At 42.0% G+C, this 13,005-nt stretch overlaps 1 protein-coding gene across 2 annotated transcripts in view; it reads right to left on the bottom strand.

Annotated features, from left to right (window-relative positions):
* Window positions 1–13,005, bottom strand: part of prex1 (phosphatidylinositol-3,4,5-trisphosphate-dependent Rac exchange factor 1) — a 278,977-nt gene that overhangs the window by 53,862 nt on the left and 212,110 nt on the right. Inside the window, exons 18-23 of one of the 2 annotated variants that reach the window (XM_084333669.1) lie at window positions 11,539–11,687; window positions 10,312–10,397; window positions 4,895–5,034; window positions 3,798–3,872; window positions 509–665; window positions 96–271 (exon numbers count right to left, since the gene is read on the bottom strand). In XM_084333669.1, coding sequence (XP_084189795.1) covers window positions 96–271; window positions 509–665; window positions 3,798–3,872; window positions 4,895–5,034; window positions 10,312–10,397; window positions 11,539–11,687 — 783 coding nt within the window. The remainder of the gene's footprint in view (window positions 1–95; window positions 272–508; window positions 666–3,797; window positions 3,873–4,894; window positions 5,035–10,311; window positions 10,398–11,538; window positions 11,688–13,005) is intronic. The other variant, XM_084333670.1, reaches the window with a different exon arrangement.

Genomic DNA, 13,005 nt, shown 5'->3' with positions numbered 1-13,005 from the left:
GGATGACATCAGACTGATCTGAAAGTATCACTGTCAGACTACTATTATCAACTGTAAAAACTCCAACTCCCATAACCCTCTCTGTCTTCCCGTACCTTGGCGGTGAGGCTGAAGCAACCCTTGGGCTCCACCACCTTCTCCAGGACGTGGCTCTTGATGCCGGCTGTGCTGACGTACTCGTACACCACGCCGTGCTCCAGGTGGACATTGTCCACCGTTAGGCTCACCATGGGCAGATCGTCAGACAGGGACAGTCGGCTCAACCTGAAGTCTGTGGGGGGGTAATTTGGAAGTATACACAGTAGGCTATATTTTGAAGTGCATACTTTTTATTATTATTATAATTCTTTTTTACAAGTAATTTAAATATACTGATACTGTAGATAGAGATAATGTACCGGTAGATAGATCGATAGAATATGAAAATTAAATATGAATATTAAATATACACATTGAAGCTATAAACATACCCGTTTACAAAACAACACTTTAGATAGAACTGTCTCACCTGTTCCGTTGGTGCCGCTCTCTTCCTCGCAGTCAGAGCCGTTCTCAGTCGCCCTGAAGGCACTCTCCTCCTCCTCTTCCTCCTCCGCCTCACCTCCTTCTCGCTGCGCCTCCTGTTGCTCCTCCACATCCTCAAATGTCCGGTACACCCACTGGCACTGAGCGAACACATACTAGGGTTAATATTGAATTACAATGACATGGAAATTCAAACAGAAACTCTTAATACTGGTTATAGTTTGTGTGTGTGTGTGCGTGTGTATGTGAGCGTGAATGAACAGAGAGAGGGAGAGAGAGACGGGTCTGTATGAACAGTTAGGGGCTGTGTAGGGGCTTAAAGGTTAATGCAACCAATTTTAAGAATTCATATAATGTTCTTCCTGTGCCCCAGGACAGTTCAGTCAGTATTTATGAACACAGTGTTAATTTTGTCAACAAGAATTATGACTAAATATGACTAAATCTAGACTAAAACAAAAAATACAAAATCGAGACTAAAACTGACTAAGACTAAAATGCTCAGACCTGTAGTTGACTAAAACTGACTAAACGAAAAATAAATGAAGGTGACTAAATGTGATGAAAATGAAAAAGGAGCATTTGACACATGACTAAGACTAAAAGTAAAATTAAAATAGCTGCCAAAATTAACACTGCACACACCACTCTCTCCTAAAGCTAGAAATCAGAGAGAGAACCCTCCAATTGGTGATGTAAATGTGATGTAAATTCTGGGGCTGCTCCATAGACAACAAATGGAGCTCTGACTTTATGAGGCCACAAAATGTTTGTCTTTCTACACCCACATTAGATTTATATTCTAGTATTGCCAGGTCTGAACCAGAATAAAAAAAAAAAAAAAAAAATCATTTTGGGGCTCTATGGAGCAGCCCTAGTATTTGTGTTCACAAATACTACAGGACTGAACTGTCCTGGGGCACAGGAAGAACATAGTGAATTCTTAAAACGAGTGGAATTCCCCTTTAAAGGTGCACTATACAGTCTGGGGTGGACATTTGTTTATATTTGCACAACCTGCAGTTTATAAACATAGTCTACCAGACATTCTAGTCTATCTTATGTCATCATAAGTCAAAACAACATCATTTTGTGAACAACTTGTAAGCCTGGAAGATACTTCTTGGCAGAATATGTTTGTAAAGAACAGTATTTATAAATTATTATAAATAAAGCTATTATAAACAACAGTGAAACAGTAACTTCCAGTTGTTCCAGGGAGTAAATCTTCCTCTAATGACAGTTTGTTTATTCATTTATGAAAATATACAATAGTACATACTTCTCCAAGTTTCACATTTCTTTTCCAAAACGACATGTGGCCCTTTAAGTCGCCATGCAGGTGTGTGTACTCTATAAACGGTATAAATGGTATATTTGTGTGCGTAAGCGGCATTACACGCAAGAGTGTGCGTGCGGCCCTGAACGTGCCGTGATACATCAACAACATCCTGTTTATGGAGAGTGAACCAGCAGGAAGTGTTTTGGATGTTGGAACGACGTTGTCCAAACACAACGAACGCGACGGAGGCCGCCTGACTGGGCGTGAGCAGAGGGGGTTTTGACAGAAGAGTGAGGGTAAACAACATGAGAAACACTCTGAAACCTCTATAGCACGTCCTGCACGGTCTCCAGAACCAGGGGGAACACTGGCCAGAGCCAAAACACTCTGAAACCTCTCTAGCACGTCCTGCACGGTCTCCAGAACCAGGGGAAACACTGGCCAGAGCCAAAACACTCTGAAACCTCTATAGCACGTCCTGCACTGTCTCCAGAACCAGGGGAAACACTGGCCAGAGCCAAAACACTCTGAAACCTCTCTAGCACGTCCTGCACTGTCTCCAGAACCAGGGGGAACACTGGCCAGAGCCAAAACACTCTGAAACCTCTATAGCACGTCCTGCACTGTCTCCAGAACCAGGGGAAACACTGGCCAGAGCCAAAACACTCTGAAACCTCTATAGCACGTCCTGCACGGCCCCCAGAACCAGGGGAAACACTGGCCAGAGCCAAAACACTCTGAAACCTCTATAGCACGTCCTGCACTGTCTCCAGAACCAGGGGAAACACTGGCCAGAGCCAAAACACTCTGAAACCTCTATAGCACGTCCTGCACTGTCTCCAGAACCAGGGGAAACACTGGCCAGAGCCAAAACACTCTGAAACCTCTATAGCACGTCCTGCACTGTCTCCAGAACCAGGGGAAACATTTCACTCGGTTTCGGGAACAATCCCAGAAAACATGCTGAAGTGGGTTTTGGGGGTTTTCTAAAGTGAGGGAGAGAAATATTTGAACCACGGTCGTAAAGGACAGAAAATTCGATTATGTCTTGAATCAAGATTATTTGAGAGAGCAAACAAGTTTGACTTGTTCAGAGGAAAAGCGAAGGGATCAACAGTCACTACAGACTCACAGGCACATCACATACACACACACGCACACATACACAGTGCCATTTGAGGAGTGTAGTGTCATGGTTGACTCACCACCTCATTAGCATAGGGAAATAATATGGTGAAGTCAAAGATAAATGGATTTTCTTTAAATAATTCACTAATTAATTATCCAATTGTAATGCAACAAAGCACACTTAAATTAGGATGAATGGACAATAGACAGTAGACAGACAGTGACATCATTTTCAGAAGTAGACTGCATCTACAGCAAACATCACCAAGTCAGAGGATTTGGAACAGAACAGAACAGAACAGAACAGAACAGAACTTTGGCATCACCTGGGATATAAAACAGACACAGCAACACACAACACACATAATATACATGTAAAGCATTAAAAGACAACATTAACACATTAGCCTACTTACCGTACAGTATGTACTGGTAAGTATGTTGCTTCTTAAGAGTTTATTATGTACGCTGTTTCTTCACAGCCAGTTACATTTAAGTGCAATTTCTTTGAGATGTGATCAGAAAGACGCCTCTCATGAGGTGTATTTATCTCAGTGTCTGCATCACATCCTCTACCCGTCCTCTCTATCTCTTTACATTGCTAAAAAAGCACATTGTGGCCAGACTGCATTCCAAGCCGCCATGTAGAATTACAAACGCATTGCAAGCCTGACCACTTCTAGATGTGGTTTGGCTCCTTGGATCACAACGGGAGCAGAATCTGACTTGGGAGCTGATGTTTCCCCAGTGGCCTAATGGTTAAAGGGGCGTGCTAAGGTTGCCGGTTCGATCCCCTGGACCGGCAGGAAACATCTGGGCGGGGAAGTGAATGAATAAAGCTTTCCCCTCCCTCAATACCCACCGTTGAAGTGCCCTTGAGCAAGGCACTTAACCCCCAACTTCTCCCTGGGTGCAGGACTGTGGCTGCCCACCGCTCCTAAATAGTTAGGATGAGTTAAATAGTTAGAATGGGTTAAATAGTTAGGATGGGTTAAATAGTTAGGATGGGTTAAATAGTTAGGATGGGTTAAATAGTTAGGATGGGTTAAATAGTTAGGATGGGTTAAATAGTTAGGATGGGTTAAATAGTTAGGATGAGTTAAATAGTTAGGATGAGTTAAATAGTTAGGATGGGTTAAATAGTTAGGATGGGTTAAATAGTTAGGATGGGTTAAATAGTTAGGATGAGTTAAATAGTTAGGATGAGTTAAATAGTTAGGATTAGTTAAATAGTTAGGATGGGTTAAATAGTTAGGATGAGTTAGTTATGATAAGTTAAATAGTTAGGATGGTTAAATAGTTAGGATGAGTTAAATAGTTAGGATGGGTTAAATAGTTAGGATGAGTTAAATAGTTATGATGAGTTAGTTATGATAAGTTAAATAGTTAGTTAGAATGGGTTAAATAGTTAGGGTGAGTTAAATAGTTAGAATGGGTTAAATAGTTAGGATGGGTTAAATAGTTAGGATGGGTTAAATAGTTAGAGTGAGTTAAATAGTTAGGATGGGTTAAATAGTTAGGATGAGTTCAACAGTTAGGATGAGTTAAATAGTTAGGATGGGTTACATAGGTAGAATGGTTAAATAGGTAGAATGGTTAAATATGTAGAATGGTTAAATAGTTAGGATGGTTAAATAGGTAGAATGGTTAAATAGTTAGGATGGTTAAATAGGTAGGATGGTTAAATATGTAGAATGGTTAAATAGTTAGGATGGTTAAATAGGTAGAATGGTTAAATAGTTAGGATGGTTAAATATGTAGAATGGTTAAATAGTTAGGATGGTTAAATAGGTAGGATGATTAAATAGTTAGGATGATTAAATAGTTGTGATGAGTTAAATGCAGAAGACAAATAGAAAGTTATGTAAATGTATGTAAAAATGTGCTCAATAAAGATATTCAATCCATTCATATGTGTGTTGAGAGTTGTGTGTATGACCACCAGTACATCTCTCTCACCATATAGGGAGGTTCCTGGTGTGTGTTCTGGGCGGTGAAGTGCTCCAGGACCTCCTGGTAGTCGCTGCGGTTGACGTTGTTGCCGTTGACCTTCAGGATGACCTGGCCGGGCTGGAGCCCCGCCCCCACCGCCTCCCAGCCTGCATGGGGTCAACACAAGGTCAGAGGTCAAAGGTGATAAGTAGTAAAACTGGAGATATGGACTGAAGTGGTAGAACTAGTGTGTGTCTGAAGGTTTATACTGCCTACTCACACTTTACCATTCAATTAGAGTCATTGATACATTTGTAAAACAGGAAAGACAAAATCATTTCACAAATCCAGGCAGTCATTGATCATTTTGACAAGTTTATTTAAGTTTATGTTAATTTGTGCAATTGCTTTTTGTCCCCTAACATGAGGTGAATATGTATAAAAAGGGTTACAATTCCTACATGGTTCACCAGATATGGATAAGCTGAAAGTCTGCACTTTAACCTCAGTCATTGTTCCATTTCAAATCCAGTTCCGGAATAGAGCCCAAAAGAAAATATATACACTCAGTGTCCACTTTATTAGGTACACCTAGTATTTGTACATCAAGTGTCCACTAAGTATATCATATAAAAACATATATATACATATTTACTATTCCATATATATATATATATTCTACTATGCAGGCTATGACTGTATTTTGATCATGTTGACCACACAGCTCAGGGTCATTGACATGTGGCTATAATGAAAACATGTTGTACTTTTAAAAGGTTCATCATTTGAGCATCATTTCTGAATTACCTTCTGATCCTCTTTCCTAATTCCAATCTCTCATAAAAAGCCGGAACACATTGTCCCAATCTACTACTAATACTGTAACTCTTCAAACCTGGAATTCCAATCAACACCTCCATCTTTCTCAATAAATACCAGCGCTAGCATCACGTCCACACCGGACGCTAGCAACACATGCAATGATCTAACTTTAACTACAGAGGCACCACACCCCTGGATGACCGGCCAGGGACTGATTTAGTAGTGGAGCGGAAAGCGGGAGACTTGTGATGACATCATCAGCCCCCCCAAGACTAGTCCCTAGGGACAGGTAGCTGGGTGGGGGAGGGACACCACACACAAAGCATGAGAGAGAGAGAGAGAGAGAGAGAGAGAGAGAGAGAGAGAGAGAGAGAGAGAGAGAGAGAGAGAGAGAGAGAGAGAGAGAGAGAGAGAGAGAGAGAGAGAGAGAGAGAGAGAGAGAGAGAGAGAGAGAGAGAGAGAGAGAGAGAGAGAGAGAGAGAGAGAGAGAGAGAGAGAGAGAGAGAGAGAGAGAGAGAGAGAGAGAGAGAGAGAGAGAGAGAGAGAGAGAGAGAGAGAAGGGGAGATGGGGAAGGAGAGAGAAGAGGGAGTAAGGGAGATATACATGCAAAGAGAGGGATGAAAGAGAATAAAAGAGGTAATGGGGAGGGAATGTAAGAGATAATGGAGAATGAAAGATAGAATGAAAGAGAGAGAATGAAGAGAGAATAAAAGAGAATGAATAGAGAATGAAAGAGAATGAAAGAGAAAGAATGAAAGGGAGAGCAGAAAGGTCACAGAACGTGTGAGATCTACCAGCCATAACAAAAGAATAAAAGTTGAGGTCAAGTTCCTCAGATGAGCGATGCTCTCTCTCTCTCTCTCTCAGCTGGTTTACACATTTGGATTCATCCCTCACTCGCCGCTCGTAAATCTCTCATCTTTCTTTTTTGAGTCACACTGTAATATAAACATCTGGTGGGCAGGTCGAGAGAGAGAGAGAGAGAGAGAGAGAGAGAGAGAGAGAGAGAGAGAGAGAGGAGAGAGAGAGAGAGAGAGAGACAGAGAGAGAGAAAGAGAGAGAGACAGAGAGAGAGAAAGAGGGCCAGGTGGTTTTAACGACAAGAGTATGGGTGAAGTAAGTCAGTGTGTGTGTGTGTGTGTGTGTGTGTGTGTGTGTGTGTGTGTGTGTGTGTGTGTGTGTGTGTGTGTGTGTGTGTGTGTGTGTGTGTGTGTGTGTGTGTGTGTGTGTGTGTGTGTGTGTGTGTGTGTGTGTGTGTGTGTGTGTGTGTGTGTGTGTGTGTGTGTGTGTGTGTGTGTGTGAGTTAAAAGTGTCGGTCTATTAGGGGTTTGAACTCTTGACTATAGCCAGAGCTGGCTAACAGGTGGCCATAGCCAGTGAGAGCAGAGAAGGTGACAGGTGTTTGGTAGGTAATGTTACCTCGCTGTCGCTATTCACATTCATCTTAACAACAAATTGTTATCTAATGCACTTTCAAAGCAGTTACGGGTTTGGATACCACCATAGAAGATATCTAGGGGTGTGACAATACACACATTCTCAGATTCAATATGAATTTTTAAGTCACGGTTCAAGTAGATTTTTTTCGATTCTGTATGCGTTCAAATGTATTCATACTACAGAGATCTAGATATATATACGTATATGTATATATATTTAGAAGGCAGTGGAGAAGAGATTTAGAGGTTTTAATCATTTCTCTTTTTAGTAAATGTAATTTCTCTTGAAGTTTATAGTGGGTGTAGCACAGACCAAATCTCAAGTTCCTTATTCTCTCCCCAGATTGGCTGCCTGACCTAGCAAGAGTGACAGGCAAGCCCACTCCTTGACCTAGAACAAAAGTTAACACATTAACTGTGCAGTACATTAAGTAGGCATTATTCCTGACTCCAAATAGAGTGTTGCAGTGCTCTCCCACACTCTGGTTCGGGCGAGTTTTCTAAATGGCTGTATTAAGAAAATGAATATGAGCTACAATAATTATACTATAGATAGAACATAGAAACGCACTGTTCACTTCTCTAAGAACAGACAGCAGTTGCGTCTTTGTCAGAGGCTACGGCCAGAGAGACCATTGTCCTGAGCAGAGCGGGCACAGAGAGGTTCTACAGGAATGTTAGATTACACATAATTGGTTGATTCCACAGAAGCCCAGGTGTGACATGGGGCCAGTTCTGAATGGATTGTTTCATCTGTTTTCTTTTAGTTTGTTATTTTCAGATAAAAACTCTGGGGTTGCAAGGAGTGCCAATTTCACTCTTTAAATTATTTAAAATATTTTTTTGGTGTTTACTTAGTTTATTCCGTATTGTATTTAGTTTATTCCGTCATTGCATTGTTTGTCATCCACAAATAAATTATTTTTAGCAGACCCGTCCATAGTGCTGAATCTTTATATCGAATTTAACTCATTCTGTGCCAGAAACGTAATATCTCATGTTTTGCCGCCAACCGTTGAGTGCCAAAAATGTAATATCTCTCTTTTTCTGATCCCTGTTCTAAACACTCAGCCGGAGCTCCCTAGGTCTCCCTGGCTCATCTGCCTACGTTAGAATTGCAAAGACAATCGAATCTCACAAGGTGGCAGTATCGCCTACCTTTTGAACTGGGGATATCACTTGTCCCCAGTACTGAGTTTACCTCCGGCTGTTTCCACCTAAGAGTGGATCACAACATAGCAATCGGTGGAAGATTTGGTGCCTCAGAGCTATTCTTTCCCATATGGTAGCCATGCCCAATATACACGAGTAATTACAATCGCCATGGGATTGACTGGGATTTATTAATTTTGGAGTACTTTCTGACTGAGGTAAGGTCTATCTTACAGTATAGGTAACCTGCTGGTATTTTTTTTTTTTTACGTAAAACATGCTTCTGTACTGATCACAGTGTCGTATTTTACCGGACCTAAAACATGCTCGACAAACACAATCGCAGTTTCTAGTTAAAACGCCCCGTAGCGGTGGTGATGTTGCAGGTGACTTGTTAGGTTGGATGTAATATAAGTTGTTGCCCTTTCCCCTTCTCGTGGAACTTCTGCATTGCATTTGTTACAAATAGCAAGCAAACTTTTTTCCTCTGAAACTACTGACGCCATCTTTGTTTACATCCGCGCTGCGTCTGAAACTTACGTGGCTACGTCACAGCCAAGAAAGGGAGCGCTGGATTTGTGTAAAACGCCCTCTTCCTAAACCACACGCTATCAGTCGTACCACAGTACTGGCAAAACGGGAGGAGCCTACAGTAAAAACAAACGCCCTTCATCCCAATTCACCCACACCGCATTTTCTTTTTTTACCAAAAAATATATTATATTATCGGAGCTATCAATAACGTTATCGGGTTTATCAAGATGACGTCATAATTGCTGATATCGGCCCGATAATTATCGTGCATCCCTAGAAAATGGTCAATAATGCTGGCGCAATATGGTACAGATGGGGAAAGAGCGTGGCGCCCAATGAGTTAAGCACTGTGCCAGTGAAGATATTTTCTAATTTACAAATATTTTGAGTGAAAAAGTTATATTTAATGTTTAGTTAAGATAATAGAACCTGCATTATCATATACTCCAGAACTTTTCATTGGCCGTGTTTCCAGCATCTACTCCATGGACCCGACGAAATGTTATAAATTGTACGTTTATTCTGGAGCATATGAGTGTGGTACAATTGGAACGTGAGTGCAGTCAATAATAATAATAATCTTTATTTATATAGCACCTTTCATACAAGGATTGCAGTTCAAAGTGCTTTATATAATGAATACATAATAAAAACAAGCAGCAAGAACAATGCATAACACAAATAAAAGTTGCAGCATGATGCAAAATCTAAACTCGTTTCAAAATCAATCAATCAATAACGCCATCAACATTGGGAAAGCCTACAACGTTAAATAACAATATTTAAATAATAAATACGATTGCATGGGATCTCTGGGTGGCTGATGCCCCTTTATAGATGCATGGCTTAGGGCTTTGTGCTTAGTTACCACCATGTCTGTGAAGACGGTGCGTCGCGTTAACTGCTTGGTGCAATTTGTGCCAGGCTTTGTGGATTAGGAGCGTTTTTGGACGAGACTCATTTGCATATAAAGGAGAACATGTTCCGCCCATATTACCTCATTTAAATACGCGCTAATTGCACCGGACGCAATGCTGATGGAAAGCAGTTACCACCTCATTTCACCTGTTGCGCCTCCTCTGTGGATAGCAAACTGTGTTTCAGCGCTATTTGCACCGGCTTTGCATCGGAAAGAGCAGTGCAAACCCTTTGTGGATTCCGCCCCCAGTATTGATAAGGCTCTCTGGTGACTCTGCAGGCTAAGGCGCAAACCATTGTAAATGTCATGGGTTGAAATCTTACCAGCATTATGTTGCATAATGTTAATCACCCCAACCCCCCCCCCTCCCCCTGCATCTAATACTGTACAGTACTTTTGGGAAGAAATCTATCTACAGTAATAATACAACAAATATGTACGCAACTTTTCAGAAGTTCTATCTCAAAACTTTACAGTGCAGCTTTGAAAACAAATCATAGCACTTCCTGTTTGGGAATGCCTCCATCTAATCCACACCCAATCGGAATCAAAGTCGTTGCAGGAAGTCGTCGCTCACCTTTCCTGACTGCGTGCACATGAGGAGGGGCGGAGCCACAGAGTCTGAAGGACAGGGCGTCTGGGTTGTCAGGGATCTTCACAATCCTGGAGTAGAAAAGGCATGTAAAGGGTTAAAACAAGCGTGTTAACCAGCTACAATCCTGTGAGACGTGACCACTTGGATCCGGGACTAAATTCACTTTAAATTCCTTCAATTGCCCTATTTCCTTATTACATTACTATGTAAACAGAACATATTGCTGTCACGCGAGAGGAGGGGTAAATCTGTCACTCGCTCTCATTGAAAACAGCAGCTGTAGTGAAATGACCTTTGTAAACAGGTTTTCTTCATTCCAGTTATAGTGATTGTAAAATCAAGTGATAAACATAATTTCTTCTAATTTACCAAACCGCGTTTGCAACAGCTAAAAAAAGATAACAAAAATCCCCATTCATAGGTCAATGTGGGAATTAGATTGTATTCCTACATTAAAGTAAAAAAGAGCTTGTCATATCCATCCTATTAGCAACTAATTGAGGATGTTTGCTCTGTCATTAGCCAGTGAAGGCCAGTTTGTGTTTACATTTTAAATTGATTGTACTGAACAGGAACTGACCCCAACCCTGTACTGGGCTGACGTCATCCGGTGCTCCCGGGCTAGTCACACAATGCCCTGGTGCACCTAGTGCTAACATATTGGCAAGAGCAGATGTTGATACTGGGAGGCTTTTCTCTCTGCACCTGGTCTATTGCATGCTAGTGTGTGTGTGCGTGTGCGTGTGTGAGTGTGAGTGTGTGTGTGTGTTCCTTGTTTCTGTATCCAGTAGGGATGGGCATGATGATATTCGACTATTGGAAAGGATGCAGGTGTTGTACTAGAGCTGATGATTTTGTTTCTATCAATTGTACTGATTATCCTGATATCCAGTTATCTTCTTCTATGTTGTTCAATACATTGGATTTGGTTTCCTTATCAATTTGACCAAAAAAAATAACAATTCTGATGATTTGTTTAGTGAAGGAGAGGATCACAGAAGCCTTTTAGGCTACATTATGAATGCACTGCACGTGTTTTCTTTTGTTAACCAAATATTGATCCTTCAAATGCTCATCCCTAGTATTTACTACTGTGTGTGTGTGTGTGTACGTGTACGCGCGCATGTACGTGTGTGCGTGCGTGTGTGTGTGTGTACATGTGTGCGCACGTGTGTGCGTGCGTGTGTGTGTGTGTGTGTGTGTACTGACTCCTTGGCCTTGGTGGCAACCAGCAGGCGCAGGGAGCGGCGTATGCAGAAGGACTGGTTGATCATGGTCTCCACCTCTGAGAATGGCCTGAGGAACACAAGGTCCTCATTGATGGTGTAGATCTTCCTGCCCACCAGAAGACCTGCCATCTGGATGAGAAGGAGAGGGGGAGGGGTTAGAGGACAGAGGGGAGGAAAGGAGAAGAGGGGACAGAAGGAAAGAAGAGGGAGGATAGGAGAGGAAAGGAAATGAAAGGAGAGGAGAGGAGAGGAGAGGAGAGGAGAGGGGAGGAGAGGAAAGGAAAGGAAAGAAGAGGAGAGGAAATGAAAGGAAAGGAGAGGAGAAGAGGGGGTACAGGAGGAGAGGAACGGAAAGAAGGAGATGAGAAGAAATGAAAGAAGAAGGGGAGAGAAAGGAAAGGAAAGAAGAGGAAAGGAATGGAGAGGAGAGGAATCGCTTACTTATAATTAATCAACACCTTTTCTTTCATGAGGTAATGCCCTAACAAGTCATGCCAGGTCTTACATGTCTTAACTAAGGCATGGAAATGTACAGTATGCTTGCTCATTTTTGCACATGAAGCAGGTCTCAATCTCTAAGAACACTTAGAAATAAAAGCCCAGATACACAGCATCAAAGCACAGATACACAGCATATCACTCAAATGCAGTTATCTTGAAAGTCTTTGGTCAAATTGTGTGAATAATGGCATCTCTGTGTCTTCTGTGTGCTAGGCCAGTGGCCTGGGCCCAGATCCGGAGAGGTGGCCTTGGCATGGGATGGAGGGGTATGATGGGGGATAGAAAGGGGGGAGGGGTGGCTTGCTCTGGAAAACAGCCCAGAATGGATATAGGAAGGACTGGGAGGCACAGTGGCCATCTGAGAGAGAGAGAGAGAGAGAGAGAGAGAGAGAGAGAGAGAGAGAGAGAGAGAGAGAGAGAGAGAGAGAGAGAGAGAGAGAGAGAGAGAGAGAGAGACGTGTGTGTGTGTGTACACATATGAATGTGCGAGGAGGAATCAGTGTGAAACCACTTTGTTATAGAAAGTTCTTATACCCACTCAATAATAATCAATAGAGAAAACCTGGACGTTTTGATGGACGTGAGTAGCGTGCACAAGTTTGAATCTTTGACACACCAATAAACACCACCTCCCTATCATTAGGTGGGTGCAGCACCCTCCCCTTTCCTCCCTTTATCCACACTACAGGATACTGCGTCCTAGAGATGAACCCATACCGATACCAGGCTAAAACATACTGATGATACTGGTATAGGATATTGGTCTGATACCAGGCTAAAACATACTGCTGATACTGGTATAGGATATTGGTCTGATACCAGGCTAAAACATACTGATGATACTGGTATAGGATATTGGTCTGATACCAGGCTAAAATAGGGTATCTGATCATTTCCCCTATACTAATGATCCCAAACTGATGGTCTAAAAAGCCATGGATCAGAT

The sequence above is a fragment of the Notolepis coatsorum genome (genome assembly GCF_963971535.1).
Source record: "Notolepis coatsorum genome assembly, chromosome: 17".
NCBI classification, from domain to species: domain Eukaryota; kingdom Metazoa; phylum Chordata; class Actinopteri; order Aulopiformes; family Paralepididae; genus Notolepis; species Notolepis coatsorum.
The sequence above is the reverse complement of the archived record's forward strand: the minus strand, read 5'-3'. Positions and strand labels throughout refer to the sequence as shown.